This window comes from Pygocentrus nattereri, chromosome 19 (genome assembly GCF_015220715.1).
Source record: "Pygocentrus nattereri isolate fPygNat1 chromosome 19, fPygNat1.pri, whole genome shotgun sequence".
NCBI classification, from domain to species: domain Eukaryota; kingdom Metazoa; phylum Chordata; class Actinopteri; order Characiformes; family Serrasalmidae; genus Pygocentrus; species Pygocentrus nattereri.
In genome coordinates this window covers 32,034,774-32,059,735 of record NC_051229.1, presented here as the reverse complement: position 1 = coordinate 32,059,735, position 24,962 = coordinate 32,034,774, and the positions used below count along the sequence as shown (strand labels likewise).

Sequence of the window (24,962 nt, the reverse complement as noted above, 5' to 3'; positions counted from 1 at the left end):
CCAGTCTTTCTCAAAATCATGTCAGATTTAAAGTTACAATTTCTCATTAGGTTGAATCTGATTTTTGCCGGCATTCTGTAAAGCTCATCCAACAGTACCTATGAAAGAACGCATCTGTAGGTGGGGCAGTTGGGTCACTCAGCTTCTATCGGAGTTCTCTCAAGTGTTCTTGAAATTGATTTGTTATCTGTAACATCAGGTCAAAGACTAAACTACACAGTGCATGGGATTCCCCTGGGGGGAGCGTGCAAGCCGCTGCAGTAGGCACTTTAAAATAGTGGTTTTAACATGTTGTACTGTATAGAGTTGTCAATTATGGTGGTTTGTAGCCCAAATACAAATGAATCTGCTCTTATGTCTTTTATATTGTATTCCTTATAAATTATAATGGCAGGCAGAGTATCTGTGCTGCTTTCTGAATATTGTCAAACATGTTTTTGGCAGTTTGTTTTCCCCCGTTGAACTTAAAATGCTTGAGGTATTTTTAAGCTGTTCTAATCAGTGAAAAAGGAGAAATGGAAAGTATAGTTCAACTACAAGTGCATTTTTTTCTGTACCAGAAAGAGGGGCGTGTACTGTTAAAGGGGCATTCTGGCCAAAATGAAAAACGCAACTATCGCTGCATCTGTTGTAAACATGACTACTTGCCTCTTACAGTGGTGCTGCATAGTGTCTTAAGGGAGATTTCCCTTAAAGTCTAGGAATGCCCTCCTTCTAATGAGGTATTTTGAAGGTGGAAGTAAATTTTGAAAGACTACAAGTCTTCCAAAGAAAGAAAAGGTTTGACAACCAATTGACTTTAGTGTTATATCACTAATACCAGCTAATACAAAGTTATTTTTTAGGTCAGTGGCTAACATTCAGGATTCATTGAGTGCTGGTGCGATTCCCAGTGATTGTGATGTATTTGCGTGCTGGGTATTGTAGTGAGAAAACAGTGATGGACAAAAACACAAAATCTTGATTACGAATGAGGCTGAGGGATGCAAAGCTGCTCCACAAAATATGACATAACATGATAAATAACATACTTAATAATAGTTTTAAGCCAGAATGCCCCTCTAAGCTGCTCAGGTTCTTTTTGAAGCAGCTTGTTTTTGCTGCTTTGTCTGTTCTGGATGGAAAATGTCAGCTGTGAAGGAAAAAAGATACAGTATGTTGATTTATTATACTATAAAAGAAGGTGGTAAAATGGACAGTTTGAACTGTTTCTGTAGTGATACCGGTATGTCTAAAGTTTTGCTGTTACATGAAAGGCAGTCTTTTATAAAAACTATAGAATTTAAAAGTGATGTTTATTCTGGTCTGTATTCCGTCATCTACTGTACTGCCTATTATATCTGTAAAAACCTAAAGCAACATCCTTGTTGATTCTAATTGCTTTGTGTCCAGTTATGTTTTTTCATTCTTCTTTGTTTCTGGAGCACTGTGCAGAAGTCAGAGACCACCCTTCATTAATTTAGTTTCCAATCAAAACGTTGAAACCGCGCGTTTGCGATGTGGCATACAGTTTTATAGACTGATGAGCCTAAATTTGTAATTGGGATTGTGAGGTAGCGAGTCTTCTGAAAAGAATGGAAGCTGTAAAAGCAAAGAGGACACAATAGATGCTGAATGTTTTATGTCGCCTCACAGCAAGAGGGGCCTGGGTTTAATTCCCTGTCCAGGCACCTAGGGACCTTTCTGTGTGGAGAATACCTCCAGGTGTTCCAGTTTCCTCACACAGTCCGAAGATATCCAGAACTGGAGATGCTAAATCACCCTTAGGTGTGTGTGTATGGCTGAGTGTGATGGACTGACAACCTGTACAGGGTGTTACCTGCCTTCCGCTCAGTGACCACTGGGATAGGCTCCAGCACTCATCACTGTCCAAAGAAAAACATCTCCAAAACTGTAACTTTCCAAGAAAAAATTCTTAACTTTTAGTTATGTTCTTAATGATTTTGGAGAATTTCTATTGGTTTATTCCTCCCAAAATTTTCACACAATGTAAAGGACAGTTACCATGTTCAAATGTTATAGAAAAATAAAAATCAACAGAAATGGAGACACCTGCTTTTTTTTGTTTGTTTGTTTTGGGCAGTGACAATATGTTTTCTTCTTTTTCTTTTCTTGTCACTGAAAACCTTGTACTGTAAATGAAATAAATGCAGGGTGTTCTCTGACTCTTGCACTGTACAGTACCTATTAGACTGCCAAATATCATTCAGTTTCATCATGCAAGTGGATGGCATCTGTATTTTCACTAACTTTATATTCCAGTCTGTTGTGATGTCACGCATTGTAACTACTACATTTGTTCTTTTTCACATGGAAATCATAGAGCGAATATTATTCAAATTCAGCATAACTCAAATAAAGATGTGAATAATATAAATACACAAACATGGACATGTAAATTGCATCAAACTGTCCTGCGGTCCAAAAGTTCACCATGACTTCACGTTTCCACACATTGCTTTGAAACCCTGTAGTGGTCCGTTCTTTGTCTCCCCCTGCTGTCCGGCTTTTACACTCAGTCTTCCAGGAATTTACATTATCTTCAGAAAGTGTGTGCACTTTAAATGTGACCATTAAAACCTCTCAATATATTCCAGTACTCTAAAATGAATGTACATTTCTGTCCATTAGCTAATGAATGCTGTTGATCACATCTTGGTGAGTCGCAAAGCATTGAGACGCACTCCTAATACTGTGGCTCCGGAAGTGTAGCTGATCTCCCTCAGCATCCCATTCCAGCAGCTCTCCTTCTCATCGAACCTGTGAGGCACAGTGCATTTTATATGAATGTTACAGTGATTTAAATGAGTTCTGATTCTTTTAAAGAGTACAGGCACCACTGGCCACTGATTACCTTCACTACTGGCCACACGTTTGTAATGGACAAGATATAATTGAGGTTCAGCATAGAAGAAACTGTTACATCCACCCAAAGTGTTCTTATTTGCTTTGCTCCTGGTGATACTCCAATAGAGTTTCATTGCAGCTCTAATCATATCCACCTGATCCACGCATTCCGATGACGAATGGTTCATTGGAGGGGATTTACATTGATTTTTCAAAATCTCAGTACAATTGAGTCCAATAAACAGCCATTTAAAGAGGGGTTCAGTAAATACTTCAACCTGAAGCCTCACTCTTAACACTGGAGGAGGCTTTAGTACAGTATGCCTCACTTTACTTAGAGCGGACTAATACAACTTCCAAGCTCTTACTTGTTATGAACAGTACTTACAATGCATAATAAGTGTGACTAAGACATATAATGCATTTTTATAAATATTTATAGCCATGTTTATGATGCCTTATGAATGCATTATAACATGTTACGAATGTGTTTATAGATGCTTACAAATGTGACATTCATAGAAAGTGTTACCAAAAAGGTTTCCTTTGGGAACTATTTAAAAATCTATTTTTGGACAAAATCTTATTTTGAAATGTGACATGATCATAAAACAAATTCTCAGACATGAGGCAATGTATTTATAACCCATGGTTTCCTGATTTTGGGCAAAGGTAACAGAGCATTTTTTAACATTGGGTTGAATAACAGCTATTATCATTCATAAATGTGTGTGTTTAATATTATAGGGGTGTAATAATGAAGACCTTTTACTATTTTAACGTTGTGGAAATATCCTGTGACAAATAAGACATTATTTTGACATAATTCGTCATAATTTTTAGATAATAAACCATATTTAGACAAACTCTCAAGCAATTATTTTGACATAGTCATGATCTCAAGAAAAGAGGCCATCATTAAGAAGGTCAGTCAGAATGAAAAAAATTTTTTAGACGTAATCAAAATTTCACAATTGACACATTGATGCCGGAAAAAAGGGACGAAAAAAATATATATATTTTTCTCCTCTACCGTCGCAGGAATGAGCTTCCAGATTAATCCACTGTGGCGTCGCTTGTTCCAGCTTAAATACTGCAGCGAAATGTGAGACATTTCCGCTGATCTTCTTAAATGGCAGTTTTTTTAAAGAACAGTGATAAACGTCTAATAAAAGGCACCTATATTATAGTTGGATGACTCACCTCCAGATATCATTCATCTCAGTGGGCTCCAGCTTCTCAGTGGTGTCATTGGGCATCATAGCAAAGCCTCCCACTGCGTACAGACAACCGGCCAGCTCAATCAGGTTCAGAGAGCTTCTCTCCTGAGGGAACTCTGTGAACTCTGACCACCTGCGACATGAGGAACCCATAAAAACATTAGCACTTAACTTCTAAGTTGTAATTTGTTGCACAGTTACTGTTGGAAGAGTGAAGATGGTTCTTCAAGGTTTCTTTAGTAAATGCAATGCTTTGTTAGAACTATGAGTTCTAGAACCTATTTATGCTTAAATGGTTCTTTAATATTTGTATATGGTCCTATGAAGCATCTTTTCGAAAATGGTTCTATATAGCAACAAAGGGGGTTCTGCTGTTGTTACAATGTCAAGCTTATAACAATAGAATAATCCTTTTTGGTGCTACATAGAACCATTTCAAAAGGTTCTATATAGAACCATATAAAGCACATACTTTACAACTCATGAAGCGAAAAAAAACCTTTGATCATGCAAAGAGTTCTTTGAGTGTTCATGGTTCTATATAAAACCATCCTCTTTAATAAAGAATCCTTAAAAATTCATGGTTCTAAAAAACCATTGCCTTTACTAAAGAACCCTTGAAGTACCATCTTTTTTACCTCTGTTGTCCTGTGGATCTCCACACTGGTTAGCATATGTCGTGACCTCTAGAGTGAAACTTTTCAGTTTAAAGAATGAAAAAACACATTCTGATGATGTATCTTGAAGGCGGGAGGAACGTTTGGGAAAACTCCAACTCCTTTGGGCTGGACTGTTATTTTTTCTTCCTTACTAGCTAATGCAGAGGATGCCCATTAGCTAAAAGCTACACTATGTTGGCAGTTGGCATTTTTAGTGCCGTAATATGGTTCCCATTTGACATAATGTATGCTGGCTACTGTAGTATGAGAACATTGATACACCAAAACGCAAAAAGAATGGTCAGTTCTGTCAAATTGATGAGGTTGAGGGATGCAATGTTAAGGATATTATAACATTACATAACAATGTTACATAACATGACAAACAGAATGAACGCTGGCGGTTTTAGGCAGCAATGCTGCTAAGAGGTTGGCAGTTTGAGATGGGTCACTTACGTATTCTTGGCAATGTCGTAAACCTCTGAGCTGCTGGTCAAGCCATTGTCAGTGACTCCGGTCACCACGTAGATTTTGTTTTTGTGGACGGCAACACCAAAGAGGGAGCGAGCAGTTTTCATCGAGGCCAGCTCCTTCCACTCAAACTTAGATGGGTTGTAAACACATACTCTCCTTAAGCACTTCCTTTAACACAACATAAAACCTTCAGGTGAGCGCATGACCCCAGACATTTTCTCTGCAGTAACATCCAGTTAGTTTGTAAAGAGCATTATGTATTTGTAAAGGCAATTCTTCAAAAGTGCCTAATGCCACCTGGCTGCCATTTTTAGATAAGGTGTTCCTTCATTTAGTTCAGAATAGTCAAGAAAGACAAACGTACTTGCTCTCTGATTTTCCACCCAGTACATAGATGAGCCTATTATGAGAGACGGTGCCATGCCCGTAGACTGAATATGGAAGAGGGTCTGATTCTCCCCATTTGAATGATCTGTGGACAAGAAAGAACAGACAGTGTCATTCTAAATTCATTAATGACAGATCTTGAAAAACATAGTACTGCGCAACAGTTAAAGACCGCCTTTCTGTCTATTCTGCTTCTAGTCAAAACTGCCATTAAGTACTAGTTAAGCACCAGTTTAGTTAAACTGGACGTTAAAAACAAATCTTCCAACTTCTAAGACTGAACTTTCGAGGTGTGGATTTATTCAGATTTCTTTTGCAAAACTGAAGTCTCCCAAAAAGAATGGAAGCTGTAATAAAAGCAACATTAAATACTATGAATGGGCAGTCTCTGACTTTTGCTCAGCAAATGCCACCTAATTTGGCAAGAAATCAATTGATGGAATTTTTATTCCATTAGTAAGAAGACCCTGCTGTACTCACTGTCGGTCATAGATCATAACAGAGTCTAATGCATGTTCTCCTTCTTTCAGCTCTTTTCCACCCACGATAAAGATGGAATTGTTGGCCTCGGCCAGCCCAAAGAGGCAGCGGGGGTTGGGTACTGAGGGCATCCCCAGCCATTCAGAGCTCATGGGGTCAAACTGGCCGAGAGAGACGAAAAACAATGTGCAGCATACAAATGAGCTTGTGCTGTTCTTTTCTGTGATCGCTTACAAAATCTAGATGTGTGGTTTTCAGGACATTCACTGAGTTGGACAAAAGTGCTAATCCAGGATGTTTATAACATGGTAATGAAGTCAAAGTGAGTCATGCAAATTGTAGCCACATTGATAGATGAGCTATGTAGTCTTAACAGCTGTTTTGATCCCCGATGAGCAATAGATGAATCACTGACTGTGTTTAGAGCCAGTGATGTATAACATACTATATGCATTTGTAATGCAGATGAATTTAGTCATGTTGTGAAGGGAACAAGATACAGAATCATGGAAAGAATCATAGAAAGATGAATAATAGTGTACCTATAATGTTACCTGTAAGAAGTAGGAGCTGAAGGCATCCTCTGTGTTCTGCTCATTGTATAGGAGACCTCCAGCCACAAAGATCTGATTCTCCTTTGTCACCAAACTGCAGTGATTCTTCGGGATCTGGGTTGATGAGGATGCTAAGTAGCATTCATTTTCAGTAGGGTCATAGGCGACTGTCCCTGTGTTACTGATCATGAGAATAAAGTCCGTTTGAAACATTCCAAAGCGTGGGTTGTCATTCAAGATGCCTGGAAGCAGGCCCTCATCCTCATCTTCATCCTCCTCACCCTCTGCAGCTCCTGCAGCTCCTGCCTTCCTGCCGGATGCCCCTTTGACTTTAGGCAGCATCCCCCTTTGCGCATCCTTGATTAGCTGCAACTCCTTCTTGATCTCCTGGTTGGCTCTGATCAACCGGTGCCCCTCCACTTCCTCCTTGAAGTAAACTGGTGCCATCAGGCGGAACCGTACACAATGCAGGAGGTCTGGCACATCCTTCAGCCTTTCTCTCGGATCGTACTCCACCCAGTCCATCAGAGCCTCGAAGACGGTCTCTTCCTTCTCCACGTTCAGGGAATCACAAGTGATGATGGCAGCCAGTTCTCCGGATCCCAGCTGGTGGAAGTCTGTGTCCCTGACAATGAGCTCAAAGCGGTCACAGATGTAGTCCCGAGCTGCGGCGGCCAGTCTGGGGCACTCCAGAAGTAACCCCAGCCTAAAGATGGCCAGACAGTTGCTCAGGACCATCTTCTGCTCCAGGTAGGACACGCAAACGCTGAAGATCGAAGGGATCTGGTACATGTTGGCCACCATGAAGATGTCCTGGACATTCTGCTCAGTAAGGTTGATGTCAGAAGTGTAGATGTACCTAAGGATCATCCCCATGATACCTGGGTCCACATCCTTCAGCACAACCTCTCGTTTCTTGCTCTCCTCCAGGTCTGAGAGAAACATTGCCTTGAAGTACGGGCTGCTGGCAGCAAGCACCAGCCGGTGGCATGGGAACTCCTGGTCATTGATCTTCAGGACACAGTCCACAAACTTGTCGCTCTCCAGAAGCTCACAGAGCCCATCTTGCAAGAGTGTCTGCTGGTACATCCGTGGCTCCGTCACTGGGTCTACTAGCTCGGCAGCCATCTTGTCTGGGTTTTCGTAACACTAGCGTGATATGGCAGTAGGAGGGTCTGGGTCTCCTCTCCCACCACTGGACTGACTGTATTAACTGCGTGACCCAAAGAGAGAGAAATGGAGGCTGGCATGGTGGCGTGGCTTCTCCGTTCAGCTGTCATGGACCATCAGCTATGTTTATTTTTAGTCCTGAGCAAAGCTGTAGGACTCACATTTGGAGAATCTGAAACCCGAGTCTTCTGCCTTCTCCCCCCACTTCTTCTCCGCCATCTTCAGCAACAGGCAAACAGCTGACATGTCGCCAAAGAAGACCATCACATATTAGGTCTTAAGGATAACAGTGTTTTTGTTGGGGGTGCGAAGTTCTTACTCACTAAAATGGGAGAACAATGACTGTTGAGGAATGTTCTAGTTTGAGTACAAATTAACAGCCAGTCAATAATATACTCTTCCACAGGACTTGAGCTTGATTTAAACGCTATGCCACTAGTCGGCAGGCTGCCCTGTGAATTGAATACTAAGTCTTACTTAACTGGAGAATGTGGAATGATCAGATATCAAAACCTCACAGTACATCATGATGTAAATTTACATTGCAGTATTTATTACATATAAGATACAGTGCATACAGTACTGTGCAAAAGCTAGAGACCACTCTTTTGTTTATGTCCAGTCAAAAGGCCATTAAGTACAAGTTATTATTTTTTTGTGTCAGAAGAACAGAAACATATTGAACAGAAATTTCAATACATTTAATATGAATTTATTCAGCATTTAGACACATGCCTTCAGCTTTTCAAATAAATCTGCTGGAATATTTTTCAGTTCAGTCTTAGAAGTCGGTTGCATTTTCTGCTTCTTATAATCCAAACAAAAGTAAACACAAACATGTGCAATGGTGTAGACCCTATGATGGTCAGTCCGTTGTTCTGAAAACACCAGGAGCCTTCTTGTGTTCAATTTTCATTTTTTGTCTGTTATTTTAACTTTTATCTTTTTGTCCATTTCTGAGTTCCCTTTCAGACCCATAGTGTTGTGTTCCCATAGTGACAGATGGTCAGAAACACCTGTGGATATTTTCAGATCTGAAGCAGCTTGATTTTCTCCTCTCTCTCATAAAATTATATATATCTGATGGTGATAGTTTTGGTGAGCTATGAGATTTAGATTTCTCTAGATTATGAAGACCACATCATACATTTGTACTATGGCACAGCCAAAATATCTGTAGCCGGTGCAGGTTACAGGCTTATTCACTGACCCTGTTTCCCCTGCGGTACCCGCAGTCTGATGTAGGGCACTCTCACGGACACATTTGTCCATATTGTGTCATGTGACAGAATAATACAAAACTGTCAGTTAATCCTCTCACTGAGGATAACAAGGGTAACTGTAGTTCACAGGCTAAAACCCATTTGTGTAGTTTCTGCTATTTTCCCCCTTTTTAGTGATGCTGCTTTTCAAACAGGGCCTCCATGAAAAATGCCCAAATAATTGATTTTTAATTTGTACATTAGGTTAAACCAAATTTCATGAGGAGAACAACAACAGACAAACACAAAAGGCATTTCTGGCTTTAATGGTTTTATATATTACATCTGCATAAAATATTTGGCAAGCCCATTCTCTGAAGATCCAATATAGTTTTAAATAAAATGAATTAAATAAAAAAATGCACTTGGTTTCAGTGTTTGAATGTGAGAGTCTGTGGTAAAGGGCAGTTGGCATCTACACAGCAAGTGCACTTGAGGACTTTTCACAGTTAAAAACGCCTTGTGCTTAAAAAAACAGGCTTGTGCTCAGCAGTGGCCATGGCGACGGGGGCTGCTATGGTTTGGTATGGAAGCTTGGACTCAGTGAACCGTCACTTTGCACTTGTTTAATCAGTTTTGGGTTTGCCAGGCTCTGACGGTTCCGGCTCCTCCAGCAGAGCCAGTTTTCTCTCTCGCTCCTTCACCAGCTGGATGCCGCAATAGGTCACAAAGAGCACCGAAAGAGTGGACAGAGGGAAACCTGAGGGAGAAATAAAGGCAAACACAGCTGGTTTTAGAAGGCAATGTCTCTGCTCAGTGGTACAAGAAAGGTACTGACTATATTGCACTGTGGCTAGTTCTTTACTTCTGCACAATGCCTCAGTAATGCTGTATTACTTTGCATGTTATTACAGTAAAATATGGCACTCACCCTTGAAAAGCAGTCTCTTGGCCACCAGCTTAGCAAAATCAAGGCTGTTCAGGGCGAGGACATTATAAAGGATAATTTGCCAGAAGTTGACAGCATTGAACAATCCCCTGATGCGGCGTGACATCGCCTCAGACATAACACCCTTTGAAAGTAAACACAAGAATATAATAATGCCATTCGTCCTTATTGAGCTTTATCTGAAAGTTTAAAATGTATTCTTTACCTCTTAAAAGCTTTCATTTTTATTACATTGTCAAGATTATTAGGTAACACTTTCTATGAACACCACATTTGTAAGCATCTATAAACACATTCATAACATGTTATAATGCATTCATAAGGCGTCATAACCATGGCTATAAATATTTATGAAGATATGCGTTATAGCCATGCTTATTATGCATTATGAATTGTTAACATATTGCATTATAAGTGCTGTTCATAACTAATAATAAGAGCTCATAAGTTTTATTTGTCCACTAAGTAAAGTGAAGCATACTGTACTAAAGCCTCCTCCAGTGTTAAGAGTGAGGCTTCCGGTTGAAGTATTTACTGAATAATTTACTGGAAACACTAAAATATACAGAGTAAAGCACATTACAGGCTTCAAATGTCAGAGTTTAAACTAGTGCTGCCGTCAGTGTTTTTGTTGACTGTGATGTAATGAAACATTTAAAGTCACAGCGCTGATTAAGAAAATCACATTGTAGCCATAATCCTAGGCTGGACAGCCTGTTTGGAGCATCTGAATTTTCAGGACTGAAGCCCTGAAGATGCAGCCCTATCAGAACTGGAAAAAAACTGGAAATTTCAGTTCGTAAATAAACTTTGTATTTGTCTTTATGCTCCCCAAGCTGGGACTGATGTCTTTGGCACTGAAGGTATAACATGTTATTAACACTACTTGTAATGCATTATATTAATAATTCATAATGTATAATAAACATGGCTATAAAGTGTAATGCAGTGTAACTCATTTTTATAAAGATTTATATCTATGTTTATAATGCCTGATGAATGCAATATAACATGTCATAAATGTGTTTATAGGTGCTTACAAATGTGACATTCATAGAAAATGTTAGATTATTTTTTAGCAATCACAAGGAAAACAAAGCATATTCTTAAGTTATAGAGGTGATGAATGCAAGTCTGCAACCACCAGCAGTTCTGTGGAGTTTAAGATGTTATAAGTCCCAAAGCAACTGTTCTGCTTTGGTGGATTTAAGACTTCTATCTCTCTTGGTGAGACGCTGCTCATTCAGCACAGGTAGTCCAATCTGTCCGTCATAAAGGATTAAGCTATATTTGACTGACAGATGTTACTGTCTAGGGTGTTCCTGGAATCTTACCTCAATAGTCGACAAAGGTGGCAGAGCAAAGAGCTTAGCCACCCACAGCTCAAAGTTCAGGCCAAAGCAGTTGAAGAAAGACCAAATATAGACCAGTTCACAGGGTCCGAGCCACAGAGTTGTAACAGCAAATGTAGAGATTGTGGCAACCAGCTCCTTGAAGATTCCATCATGATTGCCTCCAATGTAGTCATAGACGTACCTTGATAGTAAGTAAAGGAGGATGGCTTATAAACCTGTTGATATCTGAGATACAAGCATGTGAAACACTCAAAAAATCTTGGCTCAGACAAGTTCTAGCACTTGCCAAATATCTGAGTCCAGCTACAATCTATGCACGTTTTCAAATTACATATAATCAGTGTCAGGACACAGTCTTGTTTTTTTTGTTTGTTTGTTTGTTTACAGAATTTGTAATTGCTCTTTACATTGTGTGAATAATTCATTATTTCATCATTTCTACAAGTTCTACAAGTTGTCTACAATGTCTTATAAAAAATCTTGTTCAATTAACTTTCACTGAAGGTAAAGAAGGTTTTTTTCCTTCAGTTTTCCAAATTACCATTCTAGAGATACAAGATTTGGCCCTGACAGTGAAGCTTGTTAAGTAGCAAAATACCAAAACTTTCAGTACTGCATGTATACAATATACTATATTCTGCAGAATGATCACAAACAAAAAAAAACAGAAAACTAGCTGGCAAAAATATTTTGAGCATATATATTAATTGACATGAATGAATTTTACTTACTTGCACAACCAGTCATTAATTCCTCTGTCAAAGTGCCTGTGAGAAGGAAACAATATGAAAAGTGGTTAATTAAAGATAATTCTATAAACTATTCTATAACATGTAAAGTGCGCAAGAAATATGAATACTTACGTTTCAGCAAAGACATACAGCATGGTGATACATTTAGGAGGCTGGGGAGGGTCCAGGTGATCAAGTTGTGACACGGTGTTGATAACACCAAACATGACTGCTGATTTCACCCAGTCATACACAAGGTTTGAATAGGCTAAACCAGCTGGATGAGTGACAAAAACAAACCATTTGTTAGTCCACCCAGAACATAGTATGTACTGTTGTAGTGTATGTAATGTTGATCATCATGTTTGCTGTATTTAAACTGTAGATAATCCACTATTCTAATTTAACTGTTAAGTGTTGGTTGGAAACAAAGGGACTTTTTTTCCCTGCAACATCTACATGGATAGCAAGCTCTCCCACCAGATAGGCCTTCAGAAGCTGGACTGCAGGCCTCACACTTTAGATTTCCAATGGGTGGGACCAATATCATGACAAAAACTGAAGGCCTAACTTTAAAGACCATGGCTTGCCATTGGTAATATCCAATGTATTTGCAACAGTTTAAAATAAAATACTTATTTTTATTATATTAAAAAACTGACCCAAAGACCAGTCAGAGAGCTCTTTCACCAGCTTCATGTCACTTGGGATGGTCAAAATATACAGGTAATGCAAGAACACATCCACCACTAAGATGGATCCCAGGTGCACCAAAGCATGGATGGTTATGTTCCACATTTCTCTAGGTTTACGAGTCAAGTTGGGGTCATTAGCCTGGAAATACAAGAACACAGTATTATGTAGTGGCCTCTATCAATGCACAGATGAAATCTCAATATCAGACATACATTTTACAGAAATAGAACGATTACAAATAAGCTTGATGGTTGTTTCAGAGTGGCACTGACAGTACGAGGGAGATACCTGGACGTGGAATCGATCAAAAGTCATGATGGGTCCGAAGAAGAAGAAGGGGAGGTAGAAGTTGTACTTAATCAAATCCATGAAGGTATAATTGCCATCCTTCTTCTCACAGTTCTCCAGGGCAAAACTCATGCAGCGCATGATGGAGAATCCACAGCCTCCATAGAACAGGATATCCTGAAGCTCAAAAGTGCCAGTCACAAAACCAGCCTAGAACCCAGAGAATAAATAAGAAAGCTTAATTAAGTTAGTCAGATTTAGTTTAGATAGATCTAAAATGAAGAAACAGTGTGGATACTTCAAGTTCAACTTATGAAGTTATTTAGTATTTGGTGCTTCAATCCAAACAAAACAGATCTAATTTACATAGAAAGGGTTACAGTCCGCACATATTCTTTCGTCTGTTGAAGACTTTAGACTACTGTGCTTGTGTGGTGCATGGCTCTGCTGCTAACAGTTAACCGCCAAACTCCAGGGAACTGTGAAAGGTTTAGGAAGCTCTTTCTCACGACTACATAGATTACATATTAGTTTCATAGAAGTTACCAAATAATCTATAGTAGAGGTTACTAATAGCCAGGTTGCGGTCTGAGTCCAGACCCAGTCGCTGCCCTATGCGGACCTGGGCCTATAACCCATAAACTATGGAGAATTATTTCATTTTGACGGGGTTTTAATATTTTAATCGGCGTAACTTTTCTAGCCCTTACGGTAGCTTTAACGGCCTGGGAGACTCACAGACCATTCTCATGTGTAAATATCAAACGTTACACTACTCAGTCAAACAGATCTGTGCATTATGATGAGCACTGAGACACAAGTGAGTGATGCACACACAGAGGAGGGATGAGGCAAGAAACAGCAGTCAGACAAGAAAGTGAGTCAGAGGGAAGTTATTTAAAAAGAGAAAACTGACAATAGATGTCGTTGAAATGTTACTGAATTGTACTTTATTTGATTTGACATTCAGTTGTTGACTATATAAGATGTTGTTATAACTACTAAGCTATTTAGTAAACAGTATACGGCGCTGAATCATGATTATGATGTTCCGAATTTTTGCTTGAGGAAATTACCTCTAACTGGGCCTTGACTGAATTTTAATTAAAGACCCCTGATCTATATTTTTTGAGTAATATGCCTTAGAGGTAATAACTGAATATTAAATCTGGAGTTTAAAAAGTTACTCATTAGTCACTCACCTGCCAGGAGTTGAAGGGCTCCATCTTGAACGTTGCCAAACTGGTGAGTCCAGCCACAAAGCAGAGCCACTTTCTCTTCATGAGGGCCACACTGTAGAGGATGATGCAGTGGGACAGGATGAGAGAGACGTATGTCCAGCCCATAATGATGAGCACGGTCAAGCAGCCATAGAGCATGTAGATCAGCGACCTGTTCTGTGGATCAGGATGTGAAAGGCTATGGCATTAGATAAGTGTCAGGGAAAAAGAGCATAACTAAATGTTAGTTTGAATGTGCAAACAAATGAATTAGGATATCATTAAATGGCTATCATGAAGGGGGTTTATTAGAAGTAAAAGAAGTATAAATAAGATTACAAATCTAGGTCACAATTAATAAGGTAATAACACAATATCGCTGTTGTCAGAAGAAAACCTCGCATCTCCAAAATGGTAACTTTACAGGAGAAGAAAAAAACATACTTTACTTTTAATGTAAGTCAATGGAACCAGAGTTTTTTCCAAGTAATTCAAGGCCGCTTCTTTTAGTCCATTCATCATGACATTTACATACAATGTAAAGGGTAACAGGCTTTTTCGAAAACAAACAAAACTGAAAAACAACAAAAATGGAGATACAAGGATTTCTTTCAACAACAGCGATATACTTGAATAATGATGCACATGTACTTAGTACAATTACACCTTTAGTAATTCTCTGTTTAGTAATCCTTTAATAAGCATTGAGTTTTTAGGAGGACCTAATGCAAATCTGTTTTCAAAAGCCTCAAAATTGTTACCTTAAATCCATTTCTACCAATCTTCAGTGGAAGCAGAAAACACAAAACAACAATGCATATATCATCACAATCCGCAGAAATAAGGAGTAGCTTTGTTATGGATTTCTCACAGTTGACATTTTCTTTAGTAATCGGCCTCCAAAGCACAACTGATACACCAGCTGATGCAATCTTAAAATGCACATGCATTTTTAATAGCTACTAATGTTACAGCACAGCACTGCTGGGATGGTTCTCCGGGAAACAAATACCCACCTTGGGAGAAATCATGGAGCAGATTTTGGCAAAGATTACATGGCCAGAGAGGGCAAACAGGATGTGGTTGCGGAAAGCAGTGAACCACATTGCCCACTCAAAGTCAGTCACATCCTAGAGAGAGAAAATCAATTAATGCACAGGTGAGATTTTGTAGTAGAACAATGATCACCACACTGTATGTCCAGAAGTGTCTACACTATTGCCAGTGGAACTGGAAGCTCTGAAGCATCTGCACATGAGCCAAAGGCCATCATGCCCAATGGCAATCATCAGCTAGTGCAAGGGTGTCAAACTCAACCACTAAAAGAGCCATATTAAAAAAAATCTCTGCGGGCCAGAGAAAAAAATGTTTTATTTAATTTTTAATTAAAGTTGTGCTATAATCCAAACTGGCCATTGTTTATTCAACAACATTTTCAGATAACTATACTTGTAGTAGAATACTTGAAATATTTGCTTAAATCTACTTGCTTGAACTAGACACCTGCCATCCTTTTTCGCTGCAGGTTTATTAATACTTGGGCTCAATTTCTAAGCTGTTGAGCTGACATTTGGTGTTTCTATTGGTTGAGCTGTGGCTGAAATGCAGCTAGTGTGTTTGATGATATGACAGTTGTGGAATTGTGTGGATCTGAGGTGTAACCGCTGTCCCTTAGATTGTTGTTAGGGTACTCGGTTATTCATCCAACATCTGTACCTGACCTCACTAATGCTTTTGTGGCTGAATGCAATCAATAAAGTGTTCCAACATCCAGAGTAAAACCTTCCCAGAAGAGAAGAGGCTGTTACTGCAGCAAAGAGGGGCAATAATGTTGGATAATAAACTTTGTATTAACCTTTGGACATATAGTGTGTTTCCAGTCAAAAATGTGATATATATGCTAACCGAGACAGTTTGGTGTCATGGTTATATCTACAGCTGTAGAATGTATGAATCTTTTTTTTACCATTTTTCTTCCAAAGTAGTGCCATCCTGGTTTTACAGTCTCCTTAAAGGTCTTCCTGTTTACATTATCTACAAAGGAAAGGGAAATACTTCACATTCCAGCCTCAAATCAGCAATTACTTTAATGTCATTTGCATCTCAATTATTTGGTTCTTTTTTGTCCAATGTGCAATACATCAACTACATTATGTATATACTGTGTGTGTATATAAATATCCCATTTCACCCCTTGCCCCTACCACTGAGCCCTGAGCCCTCTGTTTTGTGCTTTCACGTCTAGGGTTAGGGTGTCCCAATTCTTGTTGAGACAGAGGGGTAAGGCCAAATGTTTGGGCTACATAGCCATCCAGACGTTTTTCAGAGGCTCACTCCAAATGGAGTGTTACGAAACAAAAAAGAAAAACCAGCAAGATGGCTGTGCGAGCGACCAAAGAAACCCACAAATGTGAGAATTTTCTCAGTAAAAAAAATTATATACCACTGTATTAATGTCGTTTCAATGTGTGATGGTCGCTTTCTTCATAACAAGCATAAAAAATCGCTAATAGCATGTTCATTTCTCAGTAGCTAGCTAGCTAACTTTCCTGTTCCACCTTAAATAGTTCATTAGTATTAACACCTGAAGTGCCAGAATGTAACTGCTGCACCATTTAAAGGTGGAATGGAAATATCTGAACAAGAAGCTGGCGAATAGCTGACTCCAGCTTCGAATCACCAAAGAATTAGGAGTGAGTGATAATAAATAATTATCTTACGCTCCCTCTTTGAAGGCATATGATGCCCTAAAAGTAACTAAAGCCCAGCAGTGAGAAGCTTAACTTTACCCTTCTCTGCTGTCACTGAAGTCAAGCAAGGTCCCCTACAGAGCAGCACTAGTAGCTATTAATGAAGCAAGGTTTCTTTTTTTTTTATTTGAAGATCATCCCATTTCATAGGGCAAGATTTCAACCACAGAAAATCAAGTTCTGAAAAAATACACCAGTGTTTCTGTTCATCCTTCCAGACAACTCAGCGCTATGGATCTGAAATAATATCTGATAATAGACAAGGAGAAAGAGAAATAGACTAAATGAAATTGCGAATCAAACGTAGAAGCTGCTGCGATTCTTGTATTGTAAGAAGCAGGAATACGACTGATTTCTAAGTCGGAAGTTTACATTTACAGCATTTGGCAGACACTCTTATCCAGAGCGACTTACAGTTTGATTATTTTTACACAGGTAGGTGAAAATAGCGTTAGGAGTCTTGCCCAAGGACACTTATTGGTATAGTGTCGGGTGTTTGCCCAGGTGAGGATTGAACCCCAGCCTACAGTGTGGAAGGATGTTACCCACTACACTATACCAACCTCCCTTTCATTGTAAGGTGTGGAAAAATCTCCCAGCAGATTTCTTTAGGAAACGGAATGCAAGCTTCCTCAAAAAGAATGGAAGCTGTAATTAAAGCAAAGAGTGGGCACACTACATATAAAGGCTTTCTGACTTTTTTCCTGATACTGAAAAATGTAAAACTTGGACTTAATGGTCGTATTAACAGATTAAAGAAGTAAAAGGTGATCTGTGACTGTACAGACGTCTGTGAGCAAACTGATTAGGACAAGACATTTAACATTGCAGCACTCAGAGCAGATCTATTCCAGGAACATCTCATTTGTTTTTTTGTAATGCAAATAATCAGGGATTACATAATACGTGTCACTGCATACTGATGCTGGTGGTGTGCTTTTGTTTGTAGGTGGTGATGGGTTAACTCTTGAAGACTTTTTGCCACAAGTGCTCGACTCACTATGTACAAATGACTTTTCTAAGAATCTGATGGCAGAACATATTTTGCTTTGATGCCAGCAAAGTGCTTGGCACCCTTCAATTGCTAAACCAAACTGCCTGTCCATACAAAGTGTAGGTCAGTGTGCTGTGCAGGTCAGAGATGAAATTAAAAAGATACAGAGCACAGTTTATATATTTTATTTCCATGATATGTGCAAAAGTGATGCTTTTCAATACATCATACTGCAGTTACAACTGTCAGAACATATTTAAATGTGTTGATATTATTTTTAGCAAAGTTAATTCATCTCAGTATATGACGATGAGAGAAATAGTTCAGAGGCACTACTGGGACAACATTAATTGGGTCTTTTCCTGCAGGGATGATAGAGTCTAATCCTCACCACAGGCTAAAACTGCACAACCCCTCAGAATTGCGCGTGGCCTTGTATTAGCCATATTTTCATCACTTTTCAGAAAGATGGCATGACTTACCACTTGATGCCTCTATGATCCAGCTGCCCGCCCATAAAAGAGCTAGTGCGAGGACAGAGGTGTAGAGGTAGAGCTCAATCTTAGGAAGGGCTGTCTTGATCCCCATTGTCAAAATCTAGCACCAAATTCTGAGGGCAATCTGTGAGATACAAAAGAAGGACAGTTGTGTTGATGAACAAAAACACAGACACATAAATATTATACACTGATAGCATTAAAACCACCGTGTTTCTACGCTCATTGTCCATTATATCTACTTCACTTACCATATAGCTGCACTTTGTAGTTCTACAGTTACAGACTGTAGTCCATCTGTTTCTCTGATACTTTGTTCGCCCCCTTTTACCCTGTTCTTCCATGGTCAGGACCCCCATAGGACCACCACAGAGCAGGTATCATTTGGTTAGATCATTCTCAGCACTGATGAGGTGCTTGTGTGTTAGTGTGTGTTGCGCTGGTACGAGTGGATCAGACACAGCAGTGCTGCTGGACTTTTTAAACACTGTGTCTACTATCCACACTATTAGATCCTCTTACCTTGTTGGTCCACCTTAAAACTCACTACACTGCTGTGTCTGATCCACTCGTACCAGCACAACACACACTAACACACCACCACCACGTCACTGTCACTGCAGTGCTGACAATAACTCACCAACTAAATAATACATGCTATGTGGTGGTCCTGGGGGGTCCTGACTTGACATTCAAGAACAGCGTGAAAAGGAGCGAACAATGTATGCAGAGAAACAGATAGACTGGAACTATAGAACTACGAAGTGGCCCTGTACGGTCACTGGAGCTGATACAGTACACAATGAGTGTAGAAACAAGGAGGTGGTTTTAATAACATGACTGATTGGTTTATAACCAGCATATAACAGCCCTAATGTTAGCCCGATCTACATTATCTGGAAAGTATGAATATAAAACAGACAAAAAGTACACAGAAGCGCTAGCTAACTTTTCTCTTGCTCTGCTGTCTGAGAGGTTTGGTCACCATAAACCAAACTAAGTTTGATTTCTACTTCATAATGTATCCATTTCATTTACAGAAGAATGATAACATTATTGTATGCTCAGTTAAAATATTAGTATTTCACTGTCTTTGTGGAGCCCAAAAGTGCAGAGAACCATTTCTAAATCCATATGGACTTAGAGTTCTGTTGGGTTTTTATTGTTTTTCTTATCATTACAATTACAATATCATTATCTCTGATCATTATCATTATCGCTAATGTGTAATGAAAAGCCTGCTCACAAAATATGAAGGATATGGTGTAAAAAACACACCCGAAGCTCATACATTAAACCAAAAATGTAACTTTATCCAAAAAATATAGTTTTTGTAATTTATAATAAGAGGGACTGTGTTATCGTGAAATAGCATCATGGCTGTGATTTGGCCGCCGTAGATCATCACAGACATGATTTTACAGCAATAACACAGTGTCTCTATTGCTTTTATAAAGCAGTTAAATAAATACAGTAATAAATGAATAAACTGGCCGTGAACGCGGCGTTTAATATGTTTTAATGTTCAGTTTCTTCCTCCTAATTAAAGCTCCTTAACGAGCAGCTTGTTGCTACGTCAGAGTAACGAGCTCCGCCCACTCGCTGCTCAGCCAGCAGTTTGTTCTCCAGCTCCTTACACTAAACTCCCAAACTGTCGTCACCACTGAGCAGATTTTAGTTTTTACTGGGTCAGTTTTATGGCTCAGTCTGATTTGGTCAGACTCTGAAGATCAGACACGTCTGGCGAATGGTGTTGGGTTCATTTCTGGCTGATTCCAAGTTGTTCAGCTGTTCTTCTGTCACAGCTGCGACTGAAAAGCTGCTCGGTGGTGACGACAGTTTGGGAATTTAGTGTCGTCTCATCTTCAGAGTCGGACCAAATCGGCTGTCGGTCAAATGTGATGTTAAAAGTGTCCGTTTTCTGTTTGTGGCAAAGTAAGAAGTAAAAACATTCAAATGGCTTGAGCGTCTCCTACAGCTGTCAAAGTCATTGCTTAGCAACGGCGTCTCAGTGGGGTGATACAGTGTTTGTGAAAAACCTGTGATGTTATGGTGAAATTTCAGCACAGTGAGAACGGCTCTCAACCAATCAGCTTGCACGGCTGGAACTAACCGTTGTATATGAAGGGACAGCTGGCAAGATGCTGATAAAGATGACAACGCGTGAATTCGAATGTTCCAAACAGTTCTGCGCACTGATTGGCTGACAGCAATCATCAATCCAGCCTTACCTGATGCCTTTTACAGCTTTGGCGCCAAGTGGCCATGGAGCCTCGGTGAACAATTCTGACTTGGTGTTTCACAATAAACTCCTTTGAATTACTTTGTTAATATGTCAAATTTAAAAAAAATCTGTGGAGTTCCCTTTTAACACCTGTGAGTTTTCTTCTCCTTGCTTTTAACGATGTTCTGTCCACATTACAGTCTGCACAGTGATGTCTTTGCATGACTGGCTGAAACATTGTTATGAATAAATCAGTCAGAAAGGCTATCAGCGTAATGGAACAGGCAGGTTTCAATACTTTTCAGCCAGATTACACCTTTCTAATTTCTTTAGTTCACAATACTCTCAAATATGCAGTCAAGCAAGCAAGCAGCTCAAGTTATTTGATTTCTGAAAGCTATAGACTGCAATCCAAACCAAGTAACCCAGGGTGCGCATGGACATTATAATAACCATGCAAACTATTAATCCAATCAATGAGACATGAATGCAGGCATATCCAGAAATTTTAGTCTTTCATTTGAAGCCTTATGCGTCTTTATGTCCACGTCTATAATCCAAATATAGCCATTTGAACCATCAGCGAGACTATACATGTAATGTTAATGACGATGGTGAAATAACAACAAATATCTGGGGGCTGTTTTGCCTCACAATGCCCTGCATGTATCCCTCCGCCTTGAATGGATCAAAATAAACGGATTAACAAGACGTTTAGGCAAAAAAAAATTTATCACACACCTACTGTAAAACACTGTCTCAGACACCAGGGACACCAGGCAGCGTATTCATAACCATTCGGTGTAATAATGTTTTGTGAGGGAGCATTTAGGAGTGGATGTCTGGTTCCTATCACCACCACTGTGACTTGTAAATTCCTCTAGAGCGAAGCATTTCAGACTCTGTATGACTCTGTTTACACCTAAAAAGTTATGTAGAAAATTTAGGAAAGTTGGTGGAGTGCCCCTTTAAATGAACTCTATCGTGCTCACCCCCTAAAATTAGTGCCACATGGAAAATTGCTTGTGTCCTGTTTGATCCTGTGAGAACATGTATGGCTGTACATTGAAAGACCATCAAACAGCCATCATTTGAATTATGTTATGACTAATATCTCATTTTCACACTTTCAGTCACGCTTCTCTAAAGCTTTCCCAAAAGACTGAATTTAATACGAGAATTTTAGTGGAGGGTGGAAAGTACACTTCATATCTAGACCTGTGCTCAGAGAACGTGCAGACCAAATGTAAATGAAAAGTTTAGACACGGGCGTTAAGGCAGCTTCGTTCTTTAAAGGTGGATCTAAAAGCTCAAGCTGGTTCTACAGCAGTACAGCCACTCGCCCGTTAAACCCCAGCGGGCTGTAGGCTGGAGAGTTAGTGACTTAAATGGGAGTGTCTCGGTTCACAGCTCCTCAGAAAGAGCACCGTCAGCTGCTCCGCACAGCCTTCTTCCTATTTTAGCTACAGCGCGGCATCTGCTGCGCTATGCGATCCCCAGCAGCGGATAATTCAGAAGAAACCCCTGGAAAGTCTCCGCTGACCGGGCGCTCATTAAACTTGAGCAAATAGAAGAAAGCACTGCGCGCGACCTAAACGGGCGAGAAGCGCGTGCACGCTGGAAATGTCCCCGTAACGCGGTGCTGGTTAGGGCAGGGATGCAGAGCGCGCGCTAGTCCACTGCACTGAAAGAGCAGCCCCTGTAAGTGAAGATGAGCTTTTCGATACTGACCTTAGGTCCGCTTTTCTGAGGAGGTCAAGCAGTTTTGGAGAGCAGGTGTCGACCCCCACAAAAAAGGAAAAAAGAAAAGAAAAGAAAGGTGGGGGATGAGTGTGGGGTTTGTCTTAATGCATCCGTGCTGATTGTACAGTGGGGATGTGCGGTGACTGGTGTGGATGTTGTGAACTGCGAGGTGCGGTGGTGGGGGGTGGGGGGGGGTTGTGGTGTAAGACGGCGGGGGGGGTATATTTAGCTCTTTTTTCAGTCTAGTACTGCAGTAAAGGGGGGAGGGCTCCAGTGCTGCCCTGCCTGTAGCTGAAATGCAGCTAAATGTAAAAGAGAACCTGAGTGCAGCATGGTATTCTTAATCTGTGTATTTTTTGAATGCGTGCTTACTGTGTATGTGTGTGTGTGTGTGTGTGTGTGTGTGTGCATTTAGCTCTTGGAGGGGACCCAGCATGATGAACATGATCCAAAACGTGCAAAATCAAATGCATTCAAACAGCCCAAAGACCCCCAAGACTAAAGGGTAACTTCACCTTTTCTTTATAAAACGTCTGCGCTATTAAACAGCTGTTGCCTGGCCGTGGTGGCCAGTGCCGTCCTAGTAAGAAGCATGGCCATTGTTAACCCTTGTGTGGTGTTCAGGTCTGTGGGACTCATTATCAGCGGTTACCAAAAGACAAAATGATGTCATTTATTATTAGTTCAACCTCGGATTCCTTGGCCGTCGCTCATTTTCTGTGACTACCTTATAAAATGACACATTTTCAGTGTGGTCACTCTGTTCACCTCCATATATTTATATTTCCCATGTGGTGTTGGGTGAACCTGCGGGGAGTAAAAGTGTGGAGGTGCTGCATCCTTCACTCTGTTCTCCTTCTACATGGCCTGCTGTTAGTGTGTGAGTGTGGATGACATGGACAGGCTACTGACTGGCTACAGCTGCTACAGGAGAACCCTACGCTGGACACCTGTGATATTTTAAACAAATGGTATTTTTACATTAATTGTTATGAGCCTGATGACGCTGCATAGTTGGCGTATCTACTTTATGGAGTAAGCTGTGGAGCAAGGCGAGCTACATTATGAAGTAAGCTGTGAGATGGTAAGATGGGTTAACTATCAAAAAGCAGCTATAATCGATTATTGAGTATAATCGAATATTATTATTGTTACTTTTTTACACATGCATAGCATTTCTGATACAGTGCTGTCGGGTGAGCTTTCTAATCATCAAACTCATGCACCTGTAGCAGCAGTTTATGGCTGTCTATATTTAAAGGGTTTTCATTAAAGTCAAAGTTGTGCACTGTACAAAAGAGATGCAGTAAATTCACCTGATTCAAATACATTATTTCCTCACGAATAACTAAATTATGTTGCATCAGCACATGCACTTATTGGCTCATATGTTTTATATTCAAACATGTACATTCTAAGGCAAAAGGCCAATTTCTGTTGCCTTTGAAAAGGAGATGAAACATTATATCGAATAAATCCAGCCCTATTTGAAGCAAAAAACTATAAGAACTGTTAAAGCATGCATGCACTTCAGTACTTATGTGTAATTATGTACATCCCCCTAGTAAAAGTGTGCTTGTTTATCAGTGGTGGACAGTAACTAAGTAAATGTAATCCGTTACTGTACTTAAGTAGTTTTTTCGTGTATCTGTACTTTACTGAAGTTTTTCCATTTTGGGCAACTTTTTACTTTCACTCCACTACATTTCAAAGTCAAATATCTGAATTTTTACTCCACTACATTTTGAGAAATCTGTCATTCCTTTTGGTTTTCTGTGTATAAAAACATAATGATTATGATTATTTTAATAGACGTCAGCATCACTAATTAATGACGTTCTATTAAAAGACTGGTTTACCAAGAGAGACGCTGGAGGACTTTCACCTGAAATGAATTCATGAAGCAAGTCTTGTTATAAAAATGATAACAGGACATCAGAGCCATAATTACTCTTTTAGTACTTTTACTTTATACTTAAGTACATTTGAAGGCAAATCCTTTTGCACTTTTACTCAAGTGGAGGTCTAAAGGGAGGAACTTCTACTTTTACTGGAGTGATATTTTACCTTGGGTATCTCTACTTTAGCTCAAGTACATGATTTGTGTACTTCATCCACCTCTGTTATTTATACCATAGTTGTATATTTTATATGCATCTGATACTGTGTGTGTGTTTTACTGTAAATAATAAAAAGTTAATCCACACAGTTTTGTCTTTTTTTTTTACTTTTGGCAATAACTGTGTTGAGGCTATATTTAATTCATGTAGGGATAGATTCAGTTATGCACAGAAAAAAAACAATTCCTAAATTTAACACAAAAATGCTATTTTATTTTTTCTTTGCAGTATGCCACACGAATAAAACCTCTGGGTCTCATCTGTCCACCCCATTTTTTATAGTACAAGCCTGGCCACTGCAGTTAAATCAAGATGTAAACTAAGTCATTCAGAGTGGTCAGAAATGTTCACAATGGTAGTCATGAGAACCAGATGTCCACCTCTAAAACAGGGCAAAATGTA

General features: G+C 39.6%; 2 protein-coding genes across 3 annotated transcripts; both read right to left on the bottom strand.

Annotated features, from left to right (window-relative positions):
- Positions 1–1,276: 1,276 nt before the first annotated feature.
- Positions 1,277–7,888, bottom strand: klhl40a (kelch-like family member 40a). Its single transcript, XM_017711358.2, has 6 exons — positions 6,622–7,888; positions 6,068–6,228; positions 5,565–5,672; positions 5,183–5,368; positions 4,051–4,200; positions 1,277–2,760 (listed from the first exon to the last, which is right to left on the bottom strand). Exons 1-6 carry the CDS (start codon positions 7,747–7,749, stop codon positions 2,649–2,651), a joined length of 1,845 nt encoding a protein of 614 aa, XP_017566847.2. The 5' UTR covers positions 7,750–7,888; the 3' UTR covers positions 1,277–2,648.
- A 593-nt stretch (positions 7,889–8,481) lies between these two features.
- hhatla (hedgehog acyltransferase like, a) lies at positions 8,482–22,611 on the bottom strand. 2 transcript variants are annotated; one of them, XM_037531051.1, is made up of 13 exons: positions 22,429–22,611; positions 18,459–18,597; positions 16,199–16,266; positions 15,249–15,362; positions 14,994–15,014; positions 14,215–14,409; positions 13,013–13,222; positions 12,691–12,862; positions 12,161–12,305; positions 12,029–12,064; positions 11,277–11,478; positions 9,925–10,066; positions 8,482–9,753 (listed from the first exon to the last, which is right to left on the bottom strand). In XM_037531051.1, the coding sequence occupies exons 2-13, from the start codon at positions 18,562–18,564 to the stop codon at positions 9,620–9,622; spliced, it is 1,545 nt and encodes a 514-aa protein (XP_037386948.1). In that variant the 5' UTR covers positions 18,565–18,597; positions 22,429–22,611; the 3' UTR covers positions 8,482–9,619. The 2 variants fall into 2 exon arrangements, with proteins under 2 accessions (XP_037386948.1, XP_017566859.1); XM_017711370.2 differs by lacking the exon at positions 14,994–15,014 and having other exon boundaries at positions 9,611–9,753.
- Positions 22,612–24,962: the final 2,351 nt, after the last annotated feature.

Coding starts and splice junctions, on each gene's coding strand:
- klhl40a (XM_017711358.2), bottom strand. CDS start 7,749: ATGGCTGCCGAGCTAGTAGACCCAGTGACGGAGCCACGGATGTACCAG. Junction 5,369..5,564: donor GGTGGAAAATCAGAGAGCAA/GTACGTTTGTCT, acceptor GTTGTGTTAAAG/GAAGTGCTTAAGGAGAGTAT. Junction 2,761..4,050: donor GAGATGAATGATATCTGGAG/GTGAGTCATCCA, acceptor TGTGCCTCACAG/GTTCGATGAGAAGGAGAGCT.
- hhatla (XM_037531051.1), bottom strand. CDS start 18,564: ATGGGGATCAAGACAGCCCTTCCTAAGATTGAGCTCTACCTCTACACC. Junction 15,363..16,198: donor ACTACTTTGGAAGAAAAATG/GTAAAAAAAAGA, acceptor TTCTCTCTCTAG/GATGTGACTGACTTTGAGTG. Junction 12,306..12,690: donor GCTCTCTGACTGGTCTTTGG/GTCAGTTTTTTA, acceptor TCACTCATCCAG/CTGGTTTAGCCTATTCAAAC.